Below are 21,304 nucleotides of genomic sequence, written 5' to 3' on the forward strand. Positions count from 1 at the left end.
CCTGTGTGATATGTGAGGTTAGAGATGTGTGATCTGTGATTTGTGTATGTGTGTGTTATTTGAAGTAGGTGTAATGTGTGTGATGCGTGTAATGTCTGTGATGTGTGTAATGTGTGTGATGCGTGTAATGTATGTAATGTGTGTAATGTGGGTAATGTCTGTGATGTGTGTAATGTATGTAATGTGGGTAATGCGTGTAATGTATGTAATGTGTGTAATGTGGGTAATGTGTGTGATGTATGTAATGTGGGTAATGTGTGTGATGTCTGTGATGCGTGTAATGTCTGTGATGTGTGTAATGTGTGTGATGCGTGTAATGTATGTAATGTGTGTAATGTGGGTAATGTGTGTGATGTGTGTAATGTATGTAATGTGGGTAATGTGTGTGATGTGTGTGATGTATGTAATGTGTGTAATGTGTGTGATGTGTGTAATGTATGTAATGTGGGTAATGTGTGTGATGCGTGTAATGTCTGTGATGTGTGTAATGTGTGTGATGCGTGTAATGTATGTAATGTGTGTAATGTGGGTAATGTGTGTGATGTGTGTAATGTATGTAATGTGGGTAATGCGTGTAATGTATGTAATGTGTGTAATTTGGGTAATGTGTGTGATGTGTGTGATGTATGTAATGTGTGTAATGTGTGTGATGTGTGTAATGTATGTAATGTGGGTAATGTGTGTGATTGTTGATTTATGCTGAGACATGCCAATGGATGGCATGCCCGAGGCAGCATGTGAGAGATTGTCTGTCAATGCCTGATCCACACACACACATGCATACACAAGCAAATCACAATGAGATGAAAATGACTAAGATCACAGACATGGCCATGCATCAGTATGACACTGGTCTGTTTGAGCAGGGGTCCCCAAACTGTGTGGTGTGCCCCCTAGGAACTCAGTCCGGTATCAAACTTACTCTTGAAAGTTGTGATAATATAATGCAAGGTGCAATTTAGAAATGAAGTAGTGCATCATCAGTTCCTTTTGTCATGTTCGTCATCATGCTAACATTTTTTTAATTTCATTTTTTTGTTGTTACTGTTGCGGGGTCAGGTGAAGAAGTTAGCGAACTCCTGTATTAGAGTATGCATCATAGCTCTGTACTATATTGACATGCTACAGTACATCCTCCTCTACTCCCGCTCTGCACTACTAGAGGTCAGAGGTACATGAGAGTGTGTTTTTTATTAAACACATTACTTATTCTCTCTCTCTCTCTCTCTCTCTCTCTCTCTCTCTCTCTCTCTCTCTCTCTCTCTATTACTCTTTCCACACATTTCTAGGTCTGTCTGTCTCTCTGTCTCTCTCTCTGTCTCTCTGTCTCTCTGTCTCTCTGTCTCTCTCTGTCTCTCTCTCTCTCTCTCTCTCTCTCTCTCTCTCTCTCTCTCTCTCTCTCTCTCTCTCTCTCTCTCTCTCTCTCTCTCTCTTATGCTATAAAATCAATTTTGGAGTAAGGTATAGAGAGTGACTCAGCATATTCTACCACAGTGTAACCTATGAACCTGGATTCACATTGGGAACAGTGGGCCAGGTTACAGGCCACAGTATGTCCACAAGGTACACCCTCACATACTCCACTCAACACTTTATAAATGCACCCCCATCACGTCACTATCGTCACGGTAGTGACCCCTGGCTGGGGTCAAATGTCAGATTGAACCAGGAAAATGTCAGGGAGACGTGAAAGTGAGTGAAGGAGAAACAGAAGCCTAATAAGCAACAGTAATAGGCTACAGTCCATGGGAGTCATTTACCCAGGATAGTGAAATATTAGCCTATTACGTGTGCCAGTGAAATACAGGCTATGATTACACAGGGTTCGCTGAGTTTACTGTATGACAGTATGAGCTAATGTTACTGTGACTCAAGAAAACAGCACCTAGCAACAGAATACTACTGACCTCCGTTCAGTACTAATGGGGAGTAGAGGTGGAATTAAGAGACGCATGAAACACAACTGTACTTATAGGGTAGAGTTTTACATCCTTTTGAGTTTTTAATTAGATTATCTAGTCTAATTACATAACCATTTTACTTAACCTATAAAACATACTTGTAATATAAAGTGTTGCAGAGATGAGGCTTTTCCCTTCTCTCTGAATGTGCCTGCTGATGCTAGAGTGACAATGCTGCAGGTATACAGTATGTGTCAGTGTGTAGTTGGTATGCAGAGTGCCAGCGCCAGGCTCCAGCAGGAAGGGCTCCAGCAGGTAGGGCTCCAGCAGGAAGGGCTCCAGCAGGTAGGGCTCCAGCGGGAAGGGCTCCAGCAGGAAGGGCTCCAGCAGGTAGGGCTCCAGCAGGTAGGGCTCCAGCGGGAAGGGCTCCAGCAGGTAGGGCTCCAGCAGGAAGGGCTCCAGCGGGAAGGGCTCCAGCAGGTAGGGCTCCAGCAGGTAGGGCTCCAGCAGGTAGGGCTCCAGCAGGTAGGGCTCCAGCGGGAAGGGCTCCAGCAGGAAGGTCTCCAGCAGGTATGGCTCCAGCAGGTAGGGCTCCAGCAGGAAGGGCTCCAGCAGGTAGGGCTCCAGCAGGAAGGGCTCCAGCAGGTAGGGCTCCAGCGGGTAGGGCTCCAGCGGGTAGGGCTCCAGCAAGAAGGGCTCCAGCAGGAAGGGCTCCAGCAAGAAGGGCTCCAGCAGGAAGGGCTCCAGCGGATAGGGCTCCAGCAGGAAGGGCTCCAGCCGGAAGGGCTCCAGCGGAAGGGCTCCAGCGGATAGGGCTCCATCGGATAGGGCTCCAGTGGATAGGGCTCCAGCGGATAGGGCTCCAGCGGATAGGGCTCCGGCGGGAAGGGCTCCGGCGGGAAGGGCTCCAGCAAGAAGGGCTCCAGCAGGAAGGGCTCCAGCGGATAGGGCTCCAGCCGGAAGGGCTCCAGTGGATAGGGCTCCAAACGATTCTCTACTACTCCCCTCCCCTGTCACTCTGCACTCAAATTCACTTATGTATGCACTCAGATAAACTGTGGAGTTTGAGAAAGAGAGGGATGAGGTATCGCATGGCAAGTGGTACCGATGTACCAAGTCTGGAACAGCTACTACCCCCAAGTCATACGACTGCTAAATAGTTAGTTAAATAGCTAACCAATAGCTACCCGGAATATCGGCATTGACCATTTTGCACTAATCTCTTTCGACTCATCACATACGCTGCTGTTACTGTTTATAATCTATCCCGTTGCCTATTCACTTTATCCCTACCTATATGTACATATCTACCTCAATTACCTTGTACCTCTGCATATCGACTAGGCACTGGTACCCCGTGTATATAGCCAAGTTATCATTACTCATTGTGTTTTTATACCTTGTGTTATTATTTTTCAACTTATTCCTCATGTTATTATTTTTCAACTTATTCCACATGCTATTATTTTTCAACTTATTCCACATGATATTATTTTTCAACTTATTCCACATGATATTATTTTTCAACTTATTCCACATGCTATTATTTTTCAACTTATTCCACATGATATTATTTTTCAACTTATTCCTCATGTTATTATTTTTCAACTTATTCCACATGATATTATTTTTCAACTTATTCCACATGATATTATTTTTCAACTTATTCCACGTGTTATTATTTTTCAATACTGTCTTTTGTCTCTGCATTTCACTGTTAGTCTGAACCTGTTGTTTACGAAGCATGCGACGAATACAATGTAATTTGAGATAGTGACGGTTGAGAGGTAACAGAAAGGAAGACTTTACTGTAAAACACACTTCAGAGAAGAAACCTGGCCTGGGGGTAGTGGAGGAACAAAGAAGGAAAAGAACTGTTCTTAATATGAATACATTCTCTTTGTCAGCACCCCAACCATGCAGCCCCAGAAATGTAATTACATATTGGACCGTGTCAGCAAGATTTTAACACAAACGCTTCCCTTTCCCTCAAAGCCCCCTATCCCTCTACCCAAATCTCCCTCTTCCCCACCCACCCGCCCTCCATCCATATCCTGAAATCAATCTCCTTCCCTGTGAGAAACACCATGAAATCGCTAAACCAAAAGGCATTAATGAATACATGCAGTGCCGTGCCAGCACTTTGAGCTAGTGTGTTTGATAGCTCCCAAAATACCTGTTTATCTGCAAAGAGACAGACAGGGGAGATTTCTGTTATACAAGTTATCTTCCATAGGTCTCAGAATGTGACTAGACAAGGTAAACAAATAAAAAAGCCAGCCAAAACTGGTCTAAAAACTAGCCAGCCAAAACCGGTCTATGAACTAGTCAGCCAATACTGGTCTGTGAACTAGCCAGCCAATACTGGTCTAAAAACTAGCCAGCCAATACTGGTATAAAAACTAGCCAGCCAAAACCGGTCTATGAACTAGCCAGCCAGTACTGGTCTATAAACTAGCCAGCCAATACTGGTCTATAAACTAGCCAGCCAATACTGGTCTATAAACTAGCCAGCCAATACTGGTCTATAAACTAGCCAGCCAATACTGGTCTATAAACTAGCCAGCCAATACTGGTCTATAAACTAGCCAGCCAATACTGGTCTATAAACTAGCCAGCCAATACTGGTCTATAAAACCAGCCAATACTGGTCTATAAACTAGCCAGCCAATACTGGTCTATGAACTAGCCAGCCAATACTGGTCTATAAACTAGCCAGCCAGTACTGGTCTATAAACTAGCCAGCCAATACTGGTCTATAAACTAGCCAGCCAATACTGGTCTATAAACTAGCCAGCCAATACTGGTCTAAAACTAGCCAGCCAATACTGGCCAATACTGGTCTATAAACTAGCCAGCCAATACTGGTCTATAAACTAGCCAGCCAATACTGGTCTATAAACTAGCCAGCCAATACTGGTCTAAAACTAGCCAGAACTGGTCTAGCCAGCCAGCCAATACTGGTCTAAATAAACTAGCCAGCCAATACTGGTCCAGTACTGGTCTATAAACTAGCCAGCCAATACTGGTCTAAAAACTAGCCAGCCAATACTGGTCTAAAACTAGCCAGCCAATACTGGTCTAAAAACTAGCCAGCCAATACTGGCCAATCTGGTCTAAAAACTAGCCAGCCAATACTGGTCTATAAACTAGCCAGCCAATACTGGTAGCCAGCCAATACTGGTCTATAAACTAGCCAGCCAATACTGGTCTATAAACTAGCCAGCCAATACTGGTCTATAAACTAGCCAGCCATACTGGTCTATAAACTAGCCAGCCAATACTGGTCTATAAACTAGCCAGCCAATACTGGCCTAGCCAGCCAATACTGGTCTATAAACTAGCCAGCCAATACTGGTCTATAAACTAGCCAGCCAATACTGGTCTATAAACTAGCCACTGGTCTATAAACTCAATACTGGTCTATAAACTAGCCAGCCAATACTGGTCTATAAACTAGCCAGCCAATACTGGTCTATAAACTAGCCAGCCAATACTGGTCTATAAACTAGCCAGCCAATACTGGTCTATAAACTAGCCAGCCAATACTGGTCTAAAAACTAGCCAGCCAATACTGGTCTAAAAACTAGCCAGCCAAACTAGCCAGCCAATAAACTGCCAATACTGGTCTATGAACTAGCCAGCCAATACTGGTCTATAAACTAGCCAGCCAATACTGGTCTATAAACTAGCCAGCCAATACTGGTCTAAAAACTAGCCAGCCAATACTGGTCTAAAACTAGCCAGCCAATACTGGTCTATAAACTAGCCAGCCAATACTGGTCTATAAACTAGCCAGCCAATACTGGTCTATAAACTAGCCAGCCAATACTGGTCTAAAAACTAGCCAGCCAATACTGGTCTATAAACTAGCCAGCCAATACTGGTCTATAAACTAGCCAGCCAATACTGGTCTATAAACAGCCAGCCAATACTGGTCTAAAACTAGCCAGCCAATACTGGTCTATAAACTAGCCAGCCAATACTGGTCTATAAACTAGCCAGCCAATACTGGTCTATAAACTAGCCAGCCAATACTGGTCTATAAACTAGCCAGCCAATACCTATAAACTAGCCAGCCAATACTGGTCTATAAACTAGCCAGCCAATACTGGTCTATAAACTAGCCAGCCAATACTGGTCTATAAACTAGCCAGCCAATACTGGTCTATAAACTAGCCAGCCAATACTGGTCTATAAACTAGCCAGCCAATACTGGGTCTATAAACTAGCCAGCCAATACTGGTCTATAAACTAGCCAGCCAATACTGGTCTATAAACTAGCCAGCCAATACTGGTCTATAAACTAGCCAGCCAATACTGGTCTATAAACTAGCCAGCCAATACTGGTCTATAAACTAGCCAGCCAATACTGGTCTATAAACTAGCCAGCCAATACTGGTCTATAAACTAGCCAGCCACTGGTCTATAAACTGGCCAATACTATAAACTAGCCAGCCTATAAATACTGGTCTATAAACTAGCCAGCCAATACTAGCCAGCCAATACTGTCTATAAATAGCCAGCCAAACTATAAAGCCAGCCAATACTGGTCTAAAAACTAGCCAGCCAATACTGGTCTAAAACTAGCCAGCCAATACTGGTCTATAAACTAGCCAGCCAATACTGGTCTATAAACTAGCCATTATTGATGCATTCCAGTAAGTTTTATGGTTGAATATCATTTAGAAAGTTGTTCCTTCGCTAAACAAAGTTTTGTTCACTTTCCATCCGTGGATCTGACACAACTGGATATGTGAATGTACAGTGATATGACAGTACCTGTCCATATTTGGCAGCCAGGTGGAGAGGTGTCCAATAGCCGCTGTCGGAGGGCTGAGGATCCGCCCCGTGCTCCAGCAGCACAGACACCACATCCCTGTAGCCACTAGCACAGGCTATGTGGAGCTAGAGAGAGATGGAGAGAGAGAGTGTTAAATAAACACATTACACAGACACATCTACTGTATACAGCCATTGACATGGAGTGAGAGAGCGAGATAGAGAGAGAGAGAGAGAGAGAGAGCAAGAGAGAGAGATAGATAGAGAGAGAGCAAGAGAGATAGATAGATAGAGAGAGAGCAAGAGAGATAGATAGATAGAGAAAGAGATAGATAGAGAGAGAGAGCAAGAGAGAGATAGATAGAGAGAGCAAGAGAGAGAGAGAGAGAGAGCAAGAGAGATAGATAGATAGATAGATAGATAGATAGATAGATAGATAGATAGATAGATAGATAGAGAAAGAGATAGATAGAGAGCAAGAGAGAGATAGATAGAGAGAGCAAGAGAGATAGATAGATAGAGAGAGAGCAAGAGAGATAGATAGATAGAGAAAGAGATAGATAGAGAGAGAGAGCAAGAGAGAGATAGATAGAGAGAGCAAGAGAGAGAGAGAGAGAGCAAGAGAGATAGATAGATAGATAGATAGATAGATAGATAGATAGATAGATAGATAGATAGATAGATAGAGAAAGAGATAGATAGAGAAAGAGATAGATAGAGAAAGAGATAGATAGAGAGCAAGAGAGAGAGATAGATAGAGAGAGAGCAAGAGAGATAGATAGATAGAGAGAGAGCAAGAGAGATAGATAGATAGAGAGCAAAGAGATAGATAGATAGAGAGCAAAGATAGAGAGATAGATAGAGAGCAAGAGAGATAGAGAGAGATAGATAGATAGATAGATAGATAGATAGATAGATAGATAGATAGATAGATAGATAGATAGATAGATAGATAGATAGATAGATAGATAGATAGCAAGAGATAGATAGATAGATAGATAGATAGATAGAGAGAGAGAGGTAGATCATAGAGGAGTACTGGTAGGCACCACAGAAGGTTGGAAGCACCTTAATGTGGGAGGACGGCTCATAGTAATTGCTGGAGCGGAAGAAGTGTAATGGAATCAAATACTGTACATTCCATTTTCTCTGTTCCAGCCATTTCTATGAGCCGTCCTCCCCTCAGCAGCCTCCACTGGTAGGTACTCACCAAAGTAACCCCGTCGCTGTTGCGTTGGTTGAGACTGACCCCGCTGGAGACCAGCTGTCGAACATCAGACAACATGGTGCTGGGCCTCTGAGTACGCATGGTGTGCATGGACAACACATCTATACCTGGAACAACAGAACAAAACACACACGTTAGTACAGCACACGCACACACACAACATTAATGATATCTCCGTAGTCTGTACCAATTACAATTATCATGGGAGCCATGTTGGTTCTGTGTGTAATGTCTCCATGAGAATCCTTAGTCTCATTTTCAAAGTCAATAGACTGTCTTGGAGACTGACAGACAGACAGAGGTCTAAGAGAGGACGAAGGTCTAGCAGTGCAGTCTATCCCTGGCTAAAAGGGATCGATGGTCTGCTCTGATCTCCTCCACCCTCAAATACTCACAGGGGACCATTGTTTTGGTTGCCGAAATGATACAGTAGCTATATATTATAGATCGTCTGTGTTTCTCTCTAACGATCACTGTAATATAGAATATTTTTGTCCCTTGGGCTTTGATTACTCTAGGCAGTTGAGTCTTATATGGTATGCTCAATTCTAATTAGTGGAGTGCATATAGGAATGGACAGGGAGAGTCCATAGGGTATGTCCCCTGTACGAGAGACTGTAAGAGAGACTTGAGGAGGGTAACATAGCCATGTTACTAAGGCAACATAGACTTCTAGTGTGACACGGGAGTGTGCCACAGCAGGAAGAGGAGAGAGAGGCTGGATGTGAGCATGAGGGGATAGAGACCACCTATAGGGGATTTGGGATGAGGGGAGGGACTGTGATGCCATGGGGGAGCAAGGGACTATGCTGCGTATTTGAGTATTTTCAAATAGACAGCCCAAAAAAAGTACTTTTATTTGAGTATTTGAACTGTTATTTGTAAGAAAAATATATATACACTGCTCAAAAAAATAAAGGAAACACTAAAATAACACATCCTAGATCTGAATGAATGAAATATTCTTATTAAATACTTTTTTCTTTACATAGTTGAATGTGCTGACAACAAAATTGAATGTGCTGACAAAGAAATGCCACCCCACACCATGACTGACCCACCGCCAAACCGGTCATGCTGGAGGATGTTGCAGGCAGCAGAACGTTCTCCACGGCGTCTCCAGACTGTCACGTCTGTCACATGTACTCAGTGTGAAGCTGCTTTCATTTGTGAAGAGCACATGGCGCCAGTGGGGAATGTGCCAATCTTGGTGTTCTCTGGCAAATGAAAAACGTCCTGCACGGTGTTGGGCTGTAAGCACAATCCCCACCTGTGGACGTCGGGCCCTCATACCACCCTCATGGAGTCTGTTTCTGATCGTTTGAGCAGACACATGCACATTTGTGGCCTGCTGGAGGTCATTTTGCAGGGCTCTGGCAGTGCTCCTCCTGCTCCTCCTTGCACAAAGGCAGAGGTAGCGGTCCTGCTGCTGGGTTGTTGCCCTGCTACGGCCTCCTCCACATCTCCTGATGTACTGGCCTGTCTCTTGGTAGTGCCTCCATGCTCTGGACACTACGCTGACAGACACAGCAAACCTTCTTGCCACAGCTCGCATTGATGTGCCATCCTGGATGAGCTGCACTACCTGAGCCACTTGTGTGGGTTGTAGACTCCGTCTCATGCTACCACTAGAGTGAAAGCACCGCCAGCTTTCAAAAGTGACCAAAACATCAGCCAGGAAGCATAGGAACTGAGAAGTGGTCTGTTGTCCCCACCTGCAGAACCACTCCTTTATTGGGGGTGTCTTGCTAATTGCCTATAATTTCCACCTGTTTTCTATTCCATTTGCACAACAGCATGTGAAATGTATTGTCAATCAGTGTTGCTTCCTAAGTGGAGCGTTTGATTAAACAGAAGTGTGATTGACTTGGAGTTACATTGTGTTGTTTAAGTGTTCCCTTTATTTTCTTGAGCAGTGTATATATATATATATATAATAATCGACCAAATTGTATTTGAAATTATTTTCAAATACTTATTTCAAATGCTATTTTCAAATATCTGGGTGCATGGGAGTGTATTTTAATATTTCCAAATACATTCTTCAACCTTTATTTGAAGAAAAAAAAGTTTCCTGAAAACTTAAAAAAAAGGTTAGGGATAGGGTTATAGGGTTAGGGGTTAGGGTTAGGGTTACTATCTGAAATAGTATTTGAACACAGGTCACAGACAGTTGGGGCTGAGGTGTGTGTGTGTGTGTGTGTGTGTGTGTGTGTGTGTGTGTGTGTGTGTGTGTGTGTGTGTGTGTGTGTGTGTGTGTGTGTGTGTGTGTGTGTGTGTGTGTGTGTGTGTTTATGGTGAGGTGTAGAGTAATATCTGTTTGGACTTCTGAGGTCCCATCCATCATGTGATCTCCTGCGCGTAAAGGTGGATTGGCTAGGGGGATATTTCTGGCATTCCTTATCATTCTCTGTCACTCTTACGCTCTCGCTCCCTCCTCATTTTCTGTATTTAAGTCTGTACCATCTTTTCTTCCTCTCTGACATTATTTTGTCTTATCTCTTGTTTTCTCTCCCCATCTCTGTTGACCTTTTCCATTCCCCGCTGGAGTGAGGTTCTCCACTATCAGTCAGTCTGAGGGGGCAACTCACCTTTACACACCCACATGCATGTGCAAACACACACCAACACATAAACACATACGTGTGTGTGTGTGTGTGTGTGTGTGTGTGTGTGTGTGTGTGTGTGTGTGTGTGTGTGTGTGTGTGTGTGTGTGTGTGTGTGTGTGTGTGTGTGTGTGTGTGTGTGCGTGCGTGCGTGCGTGCGTGCGTGCGTGCGTGCGTGCGTGCGTATGTTTGACTTCCTCTATCTTAGCCCATGTACAGTACCAGTCAAAAGTTTGGACACACCTACTGATTCAAGGGTTTTTCTTTATTTGTACTATTTTCTACATTGTAGAATAATAGTGAAGACATCAGAACTATGAAATAACACATATGGAATAATTTAGAAACCCAAAAATGTTTTATATTTGAGATTCTTCAAAGTAGCCATTCTTTGCCTTGATGACAGCTTTGCACACTCTTGGCATTCACTTAACAAGCTTCATGAGGAATGTTTTTCCAACAGTCTTGAAGGAGTTCCCACATATGCTGAGCACTAGTTGGCTGCTTTGCCTTCACTCTGCACCCCAACTCATCCCAAACCATCTCAATTGGGTTGAGGTCAGGTGATTGTGAAGGCCAGGTCATCTGATGCAGCACTCCATCACTCTCTTTCTTGGTCATATAGCCCTTAGACAGCCTGGAGGTGTGTTTTTGGTCATTGTCCCATTGAAAAACAAATAATAGACCCACTAAGAGCAAACCAGATGGGATGGCGTATCACTGCCAGATGGGATGGCGTATCACTGCCAGATGGGATGGCGTATCGCTGCCAGATGGGATGGCGTATCGCTGCCAGATGGGATGGCGTATCACTGCCAGATGGGATGGCGTATCACTGCCAGATGGGATGGCGTATCGCTGCCAGATGGGATCGCTCGCTGCCAGATGGGATGGCGTATCACTGCCAGATGGGATGGCGTATCGCTGCCAGATGGGATGGCGTATCACTGCCAGATGGGATGGCGTATCGCTGCCAGATGGGATGGCGTATCACTGCCAGATGGGATGGCGTATCACTGCCAGATGGGATGGCGTATCACTGCCAGATGGGATGGCGTATCACTGCCAGATGGGATGGCGTATCACTGCCAGATGGGATGGCGTATCACTGCCAGATGGGATGGCGTATCGCTGCAGAATGCTGTGGTAGCCATGCTGGTTAAGTGTGCCTTGAATAAAATAAAATAAATCACAGACAGTGTCACAAGCAAAGCACCATCACACCTCCTCCTCCGATGGGAAACACACAATGCGGAGATCATCCATTCACCTACTCTGCGGCTCACAGAGACACAAGCGGTTGTAACCAAAAATCTAAAATTTGGACTCATCAGACCAAAGGACAGATTACCACCTGTCTAAAATCCATTGATTGTGTTTCTTGGCCCAAGTAAGTCTCTTCTTCTTATTGGTGTCCTTTAGTAGTGGTTTCTTTGCAGCCATTCGACCACGAAGGCCGGATTCACGCAGTCTCCTCTGAACATTTGATGTTGAGATGTGTCTATTACTTGAACTCTATGAAGCATTTATTTGGGCTACAATCTGAGGTGCAGCAAACTCTAATGAACTTATCCTCTACAGCAGAGGTAACTCTGGGTCTTCCTTTCCTCTGGCGGTCCTCGTGAGAGACAGTTTTATCACAGCTCTTGATGGTTTTTGCGACTGCACTTGAAGACATTTTCAAAGTGTCCGGATTGACTGACGTTCATGTTTTAAAGTAACGATGGACTGTCATTTCTCTTTGCTTATTTGAGCTGTTCTTGCTATAATATGGACTTGGTCATTTACCAAATAGGGCTATCTTCTGTATACCACCCCTACCTTGTCACAACACAACTTACAGGTTGAGCGGTCAAAGTGTAGTAGTAGTTGTAGTACTGGTTTGGACAGAGAGGACACAGTGTGGAAGTAGTGGTTGGGACAGAGAGGACACAGTGTCGTAGACGTGGTAGTGGTTGGGACAGAGAGGACACAGTGTAGTAGTAGTGGTGGTTGGGACAGAGAGGACACAGTGCAGTAATAGTAGTGGTTGGGACAGAGAGGACACAGTGTAGTAGTAGTAGTGGTTGGGACAGAGAGGACACAGTGCAGTAATAGTAGTGGTTGGGACAGAGGGGACACAGTGTAGTAGTAGTAGTACTGGTTGGGACAGAGGACACAGTTTAGTAGTAGTTGTCATGGTTCTGACAGAGAGGACACAGTGTAGTGGTAGTAGTAGTGGTTGGGATAGAGAGGATACAGTGTAGTAGTGGTAGTGGTTGGGACAGAGAGGAGACAGTGTAGTAGTAGTAGTGGTTGGGACAGAGAGGAGACAGTGTGGTGGTAGTAGATTTTGGGACAGAGAGGACATAGTGTAGTTGTAGTAGTAGTGGTTGGGACAGTGACGACATGGTGTAGTACTAATTGTACTGGAAGGGACAGAGAGGACACAGTGTAGAAGTAGTAGTTGTTTGTATAGAGAGGACACAGTGTAGAAGTAGTAGTTGTTTGTATAGAGAGGACAAGGTGTAGTAGAAGTCATTGTTGGGACAGAGAGAACATGATGTAGTAGTAGTGGCAGTGGTTGGGACAGTGAGAGACACAGAGTAGTAGAAGCAGTGGTTGGGACAGAGAGAACACAGTGTTGGAGTAGTAGTGGTGGTTGGGACAGAGACGACATGGTGTAGTAGTAGTTGGGATAGAGAGGACACAGTATAGTAGTACTAGTGGTTGGGATAGAGAGGACACGGTGTAGTAGTACTAGTGGTTGGGATAGAGAGGACACAGTGTAGTAGTACTAGTGGTTGGGATAGAGAGGACACAGTGTAGTAGTACTAGTGGTTGGGATAGAGAGGACACAGTGTAGTAGTACTAGTGGTTGGGATAGAGAGGACACAGTGTAGTAGTACTAGTGGTTGGGATAGAGAGGACACAGTGTAGTAGTACTAGTGGTTGGGATAGAGAGGACACAGTGTAGTAGTACTAGTGGTTGGGATAGAGAGGACACAGTGTAGTAGTACTAGTGGTTGGGATAGAGAGGACACAGTGTAGTAGTACTAGTGGTTGGGATAGAGAGGACACAGTGTAGTAGTACTAGTGGTTGGGATAGAGAGGACACGGTGTAGTAGTACTAGTGGTTGGGATAGAGAGGACACGGTGTAGTAGTGGTTGGGATAGAGAGGACACAGTGTAGTAGTACTAGTGGTTGGGATAGAGAGGACACAGTGTAGTAGTACTAGTGGTTGGGATAGAGAGGACACAGTGTAGTAGTACTAGTGGTTGGGATAGAGAGGACACAGTGTAGTAGTACTAGTGGTTGGGAAAGAGAGGACACAGTGTAGTAGTACTAGTGGTTGGGATAGAGAGGACACAGTGTAGTAGTGGTTGGGATAGAGAGGACACAGTGTAGTAGTACTAGTGGTTGGGATAGAGGACACAGTGTAGTAGTACTAGTGGTTGGGATAGAGAGGACACAGTGTAGTAGTGGTTGGGATAGAGACGACACAGTGTAGTAGTGGTTGGGATAGAGACGACACGGTGTAGTAGTGGTTGGGATAGAGAGGACACGGTGTAGTAGTGGTTGGGATAGAGAGGACACAGTGTAGTAGTACTAGTGGTTGGGATAGAGAGGACACAGTGTAGTAGTACTAGTGGTTGGGATAGAGAGGACACAGTGTAGTAGTACTAGTGGTTGGGATAGAGAGGACACAGTGTAGTAGTACTAGTGGTTGGGATAGAGAGGACACGGTGTAGTAGTGGTTGGGATAGAGAGGACACAGTGTAGTAGTACTAGTGGTTGGGATAGAGAGGACACGGTGTAGTAGTACTAGTGGTTGGGATAGAGAGGACACAGTGTAGTAGTACTAGTGGTTGGGATAGAGAGGACACAGTGTAGTAGTACTAGTGGTTGGGATAGAGAGGACACAGTGTAGTAGTACTAGTGGTTGGGATAGAGAGGACACGGTGTAGTAGTACTAGTGGTTGGGATAGAGAGGACACAGTGTAGTAGTACTAGTGGTTGGGATAGAGAGGACACGGTGTAGTAGTACTAGTGGTTGGGATAGAGAGGACACGGTGTAGTAGTGGTTGGGATAGAGAGGACACAGTGTAGTAGTACTAGTGGTTGGGATAGAGACGACACAGTGTAGTAGTGGTTGGGATAGAGAGGACACAGTGTAGTAGTACTAGTGGTTGGGATAGAGAGGACAAAGTGTAGCAGTACTAGTAGTTGGGACAGAGAGGACACAGTGTAGAAGTAGTAGTGGTTGGGACAGTGAGGACACAGAGTAGTAGAAGCAGTGGTTGGGACAGAGAGAAAACAGTGTTGTAGTACTAGTGGTTGGGATAGAGAGGACACAGTGTAGTAGTACTAGTGGTTGGGATAGAGAGGACACAGTGTAGTAGTACTAGTGGTTGGGATAGAGAGGACACAGTGTAGTAGTACTAGTGGTTGGGATAGAGAGGACACAGTGTAGTAGTACTAGTGGTTGGGATAGAGAGGACAGTGTAGTAGTACTAGTGGTTGGGATAGTACTAGTAGTACTAGTGGTTGGGATAGAGAGGACACAGTGTAGTAGTACTAGTGGTTGGGATAGAGAGGACACAGTGTAGTAGTACTAGTGGTTGGGATAGAGAGGACACAGTGTAGTAGTACTAGTGGTTGGGATAGAGAGGACACAGTGTAGTAGTACTAGTGGTTGGGATAGAGAGGACACAGTGTAGTAGTACTAGTGGTTGGGATAGAGAGGACACAGTGTAGTAGTACTAGTGGTTGGGATAGAGAGGACACAGTGTAGTAGTACTAGTGGTTGGGATAGAGAGGACACAGTGTAGTAGTACTAGTGGTTGGGATAGAGAGGACACAGTGTAGTAGTACTAGTGGTTGGGATAGAGAGGACACGGTGTAGTAGTGGTTGGGATAGAGAGGACACAGTGTAGTAGTACTAGTGGTTGGGATAGAGAGGACACAGTGTAGTAGTACTAGTGGTTGGGATAGAGAGGACACAGTGTAGTAGTACTAGTGGTTGGGATAGAGAGGACACAGTGTAGTAGTACTAGTGGTTGGGATAGAGAGGACACAGTGTAGTAGTACTAGTGGTTGGGATAGAGAGGACACAGAGTAGTAGAAGCAGTGGTTGGGACAGAGAGAAAACAGTGTTGTAGTACTAGTGGTTGGGATAGAGAGGACACAGTGTAGTAGTACTAGTGGTTGGGATAGAGAGGACACAGTGTAGTAGTACTAGTGGTTGGGATAGAGAGGACACAGTGTAGTAGTACTAGTGGTTGGGATAGAGAGGACACAGTGTAGTAGTACTAGTGGTGTAGTAGTACTAGTGGTTGGGATAGAGAGGACACAGTGTAGTAGTACTAGTGGTGGGGGAGAGAGGACACAGTGTAGTAGTACTAGTGGTTGGGATAGAGAGGACACAGTGTAGTAGTACTAGTGGTTGGGATAGAGAGGACACAGTGTAGTAGTACTAGTGGTTGGGATAGAGAGGACACAGTGTAGTAGTACTAGTGGTTGGGATAGAGTGGTTGGGAGGACACAGTGTAGTAGTACTAGTGGTTGGGATAGAGAGGACACAGTGTAGTAGTACTAGTGGTTGGGATAGAGAGGACACAGTGTGTAGTACTAGTGGTTGGGATAGAGAGGACACAGTGTAGTAGTACTAGTGGTTGGGATAGAGAGGACACAGTGTAGTAGTACTAGTGGTTGGGATAGAGAGGACACAGTGTAGTAGTGGTTGGGATAGAGAGGACACAGTGTAGTAGTACTAGTGGTTGGGAAAGAGAGGACACAGTGTAGTAGTACTAGTGGTTGGGATAGAGAGGACACAGTGTAGTAGTGGTTGGGATAGAGAGGACACAGTGTAGTAGTACTAGTGGTTGGGATAGAGAGGACACAGTGTAGTAGTACTAGTGGTTGGGATAGAGAGGACACAGTGTAGTAGTACTAGTGGTTGGGATAGAGAGGACACGGTGTAGTAGTGGTTGGGATAGAGAGGACACAGTGTAGTAGTACTAGTGGTTGGGATAGAGAGGACACAGTGTAGTAGTACTAGTGGTTGGGATAGAGAGGACACAGTGTAGTAGTACTAGTGGTTGGGATAGAGAGGACACAGTGTAGTAGTACTAGTGGTTGGGATAGAGAGGACACAGTGTAGTAGTACTAGTGGTTGGGATAGAGAGGACACAGTGTAGTAGTACTAGTGGTTGGGATAGAGAGGACACAGTGTAGTAGTGGTTGGGATAGAGAGGACACGGTGTAGTAGTGTTAGTAGTAGTAGGTTGGGATAGAGAGGACACAGTGTAGTAGTACTAGTGGTTGGGATAGAGAGGACACAGTGTAGTAGTACTAGTGGTTGGGATAGAGAGGACACGTGTGTAGTAGTGGTTGGGATAGAGAGGACACAGTGTAGTAGTACTAGTGGTTGGGATAGAGAGGACACAGTGTAGTAGTACTAGTGGTTGGGATAGAGAGGACACAGTGTAGTAGTACTAGTGGTTGGGATAGAGAGGACACAGTGTAGTAGTACTAGTGGTTGGGATAGAGAGGACACAGTGTAGTAGTACTAGTGGTTGGGATAGAGAGGACACAGTGTAGTAGTAGTGGTTGGGATAGAGAGGACACAGTGGTGGGATAGTGTAGTAGTGGTTGGGATAGAGAGGACACAGTGTAGTAGTACTAGTGGTTGGGATAGAGAGGACACAGTGTGTAGTAGTACAGTGTAGTAGTACTAGTGGTTGGGATAGAGAGGACACAGTGTAGTAGTAGTAGTGGTTGGGATAGAGAGGACACAGTGTAGTAGTACTAGTGGTTGGGATAGAGAGGACACAGTGTAGTAGTACTAGTGGTTGGGATAGAGAGGACACAGTGTAGTAGTACTAGTGGTTGGGATAGAGAGGACACAGTGTAGTAGTACTAGTGGTTGGGATAGAGAGGACACAGTGTAGTAGTACTAGTGGTTGGGATAGAGAGGACACAGTGTAGTAGTACTAGTGGTGGGATAGAGAGTGACACAGTGGAGTAGTACTAGTGGTTGGGATAGAGAGGACACAGTGTAGTAGTACTAGTGGTTGGGATAGAGAGGACACAGTGTAGTAGATAGAGAGGACACTAGTGGTTGGGATAGTGGTTGGGAGAGGACACAGTGTAGTAGTACTAGTGGTTGGGATAGAGAGGACACAGTGTAGTAGTACTAGTGGTTGGGATAGAGAGGACACAGTGTAGTAGTACTAGTGGTTGGGATAGAGAGGACACAGTGTAGTAGTACTAGTGGTTGGGATAGAGAGGACACAGTGTAGTAGTACTAGTGGTTGGGATAGAGAGGACACAGTGTAGTAGTACTAGTGGTTGGGAAAGAGAGGACACAGTGTAGTAGTACTAGTGGTTGGGATAGAGAGGACACAGTGTAGTAGTGGTTGGGATAGAGAGGACACAGTGTAGTAGTACTAGTGGTTGGGATAGAGAGGACACAGTGTAGTAGTACTAGTGGTTGGGATAGAGACGACACAGTGTAGTAGTGGTTGGGATAGAGAGGACACAGTGTAGTAGTACTAGTGGTTGGGATAGAGAGGACACGGTGTAGTAGTGGTTGGGATAGAGAGGACACAGTGTAGTAGTACTAGTGGTTGGGATAGAGAGGACACAGTGTAGTAGTACTAGTGGTTGGGATAGAGAGGACACAGTGTAGTAGTACTAGTGGTTGGGATAGAGAGGACACAGTGTAGTAGTACTAGTGGTTGGGATAGAGAGGACACAGTGTAGTAGTACTAGTGGTTGGGATAGAGAGGACACAGTGTAGTAGTACTAGTGGTTGGGATAGAGAGGACACAGTGTAGTAGTACTAGTGGTTGGGATAGAGAGGACACAGTGTAGTACTAGTGGTTGGGATAGAGAGGACACAGTGTAGTAGTACTAGTGGTTGGGATAGAGAGGACACAGTGGTGGGTAGAGAGGACACAGTGTAGTACTAGTGGTTGGGATAGAGAGGACACAGTGTAGTAGTACTAGTGTAGTAGGGTGGTTGGGATGGGAGAGAGGACACAGTGTAGTAGTACTAGTGGTTGGGATAGAGAGGACACAGTGTAGTAGTACTAGTGGTTGGGATAGAGAGGACACAGTGTAGTAGTACTAGTGGTTGGGATAGAGAGGACACAGTGTAGTAGTACTAGTGGTTGGGATAGAGAGGACACAGTGTAGTAGTACTAGTGGTTGGGATAGAGAGGACACAGTGTAGTAGTACTAGTGGTTGGGATAGAGAGGACACAGTGTAGTAGTACTAGTGGTTGGGATAGAGAGGACACAGTGTAGTAGTACTAGTGGTTGGGATAGAGAGGACACAGTGTAGTAGTACTAGTGGTTGGGATAGAGAGGACACAGTGTAGTAGTACTAGTGGTTGGGAAGAGAGGACACAGTGTAGTAGTACTAGTGGTTGGGATAGAGAGGACACAGTGTAGTAGTACTAGTGGTTGGGATAGAGAGGACACGGTGTAGTAGTACTAGTGGTTGGGATAGAGAGGACACAGTGTAGTAGTACTAGTGGTTGGGATAGAGAGGACACAGTGTGTAGTAGTGGTTGGGATAGAGAGGACACAGTGTGTAGTAGTGGTTGGGATAGAGAGGACACAGTGTAGTAGTACTAGTGGTTGGGATAGAGAGGACACAGTGTAGTAGTACTAGTGGTTGGGATAGAGAGGACACAGTGTAGTAGTACTAGTGGTTGGGATAGAGAGGACACAGTGTAGTAGTACTAGTGGTTGGGATAGAGAGGACACAGTGTAGTAGTACTAGTGGTTGGGATAGAGAGGACACAGTGTAGTAGTAGTAGTGGTTGGGATAGAGAGGACACAGTGTAGTAGTACTAGTGGTTGGGATAGAGAGGACACAGTGTAGTAGTACTAGTGGTTGGGAGTGTAGTAGTACTAGTGGAGGACACAGTGTAGTAGTACTAGTGGTTGGGATAGAGAGGACACAGTGTAGTAGTACTAGTGGTTGGGATAGAGAGGACACAGTGTAGTAGTACTAGTGGTTGGGATAGAGAGGACACGGTGTAGTAGTGGTTGGGATAGAGAGGACACAGTGTAGTAGTACTAGTGGTTGGGATAGAGACGACACAGTGTAGTAGTGGTTGGGATGGAGAGGACACAGTGTAGTAGTACTAGTGGTTGGGATAGAGAGGACAAAGTGTAGTAGTACTAGTAGTTGGGACAGAGAGGACACAGTGTAGAAGTAGTAGTGGTTGGGACAGTGAGGACACAGAGTAGTAGTACTAGTGGTTGGGATAGAGAGGACACAGTGTAGTAGTACTAGTGGTTGGGATAGAGAGGACACAGTGTAGTAGTACTAGTGGTTGGGATAGAGAGGACACGGTGTAGTAGTACTAGTGGTTGGGATAGAGAGGACACAGTGTAGTAGTACTAGTGGTTGGGATAGAGAGGACACAGTGTAGTAGTACTAGTGGTTGGGAAAGAGAGGACACAGTGTAGTAGTACTAGTGGTTGGGAAAGAGAGGACACAGTGTAGTAGTACTAGTGGTTGGGATAGAGAGGACACGGTGTAGTAGTACTAGTGGTTGGGAAAGAGAGGACACAGTGTAGTAGTACTAGTGGTTGGGATAGAGAGGACACGGTGTAGTAGTGGTTGGGTTAGAGAGGACACAGTGTACTAGTACTAGTGGTTGGGATAGAGAGGACACAGTGTAGTAGTACTAGTGTTTGGGATAGAGAGGACACAGTGTAGTAGTACTAGTGGTTGGGATAGAGAGGACACAGTGTAGTAGTACTAGTGGTTGGGAAAGAGAGGACACAGTGTAGTAGTACTAGTGGTTGGGATAGAGAGGACACGGTGTAGTAGTGGTTGGGATAGAGAGGACACAGTGTAGTAGTACTAGTGGTTGGGATAGAGAGGACACAGTGTAGTAGTACTAGTGTTTGGGATAGAGAGGACACAGTGTAGAAATAGTAGTGGTTGGGACAAAGAGAACACAGTGTAGTGGTAGTAATAGTGGTTGGGACAGAGAGGACACAGTGTAGTGGAAGTAGTAGTGGTTGGGACAGAGAGGACACAGTGTAAAGGAAGTAGTAGTGGTTGGGATAGAGAGGACACAGTGTAGTGGTGGTAGTAGTGGTTGGGACAGAGAGGACACAGTGTAGTGGTGGTAGTAGTGGTTGGGACAGAGAGGACACAGTTGGGTAGTAGTAGTAGTAGTGGTTGGGACAGAGAGGACACAGTGTAGTGGTAGTAGTAGTGGTTGGGACAGAGAGGACACACAGTAGTAGTAGTGGTAGGAGTGGGTGGGTAGTAGAGAGGACACAGGACACAGTGGTGGTAGTAGTGGTTGGGACAGAGAGGACACAGTGTAGTGGTGGTAGTAGTGGTTGGGACAGAGAGGACACAGTGTAGTGGTGGTAGTAGTGGTTGGGACAGAGAGGACACAGTGTAGTGGTGGTAGTAGTGGGTGGGACAGAGAGGACACAGTGTAGTGGTGGTAGTAGTGGTTGGGACAGAGAGGACACAGTGTAGTGGTAGACACAAGTGGTGAAGTAGTGGGTGGGACAGTGTAGTAGGACACAGTGTAGTGGTGTAGTAGTAGTGGTGGGTGGGACAGAGAGGACACAGTGTAGTGGTGGTAGTAGTGGTTGGGACAGAGAGGACACAGTGTAGTGGTAGTAGTAGTGGTTGGGACAGAGAGGACACAGTGTAGTGGTGGTAGTAGTGGGTGGGACAAAGAGAACATAGTGTAAAGGAAGTAGTAGTGGGTGGGACAGAGAGGACACAGTGTAGTGGTGGTAGTAGTGGTTGGGA

The 21,304-nt window shown here is 45.4% G+C and overlaps 1 protein-coding gene across 1 annotated transcript in view; it reads right to left on the minus strand.

Annotated features, from left to right (window-relative positions):
* LOC115127314 (unconventional myosin-XVI) overlaps positions 1 to 21,304 on the minus strand; it is a 219,411-nt gene that overhangs the window by 124,011 nt on the left and 74,096 nt on the right. The window contains 2 exon segments of the mRNA XM_065017523.1: positions 6,684 to 6,809; positions 7,894 to 8,018. Coding sequence (XP_064873595.1) covers positions 6,684 to 6,809; positions 7,894 to 8,018 — 251 coding nt within the window.

The sequence above is a fragment of the Oncorhynchus nerka genome, linkage group LG1, assembly GCF_034236695.1.
Source record: "Oncorhynchus nerka isolate Pitt River linkage group LG1, Oner_Uvic_2.0, whole genome shotgun sequence".
Lineage (NCBI taxonomy): Eukaryota > Metazoa > Chordata > Actinopteri > Salmoniformes > Salmonidae > Oncorhynchus > Oncorhynchus nerka.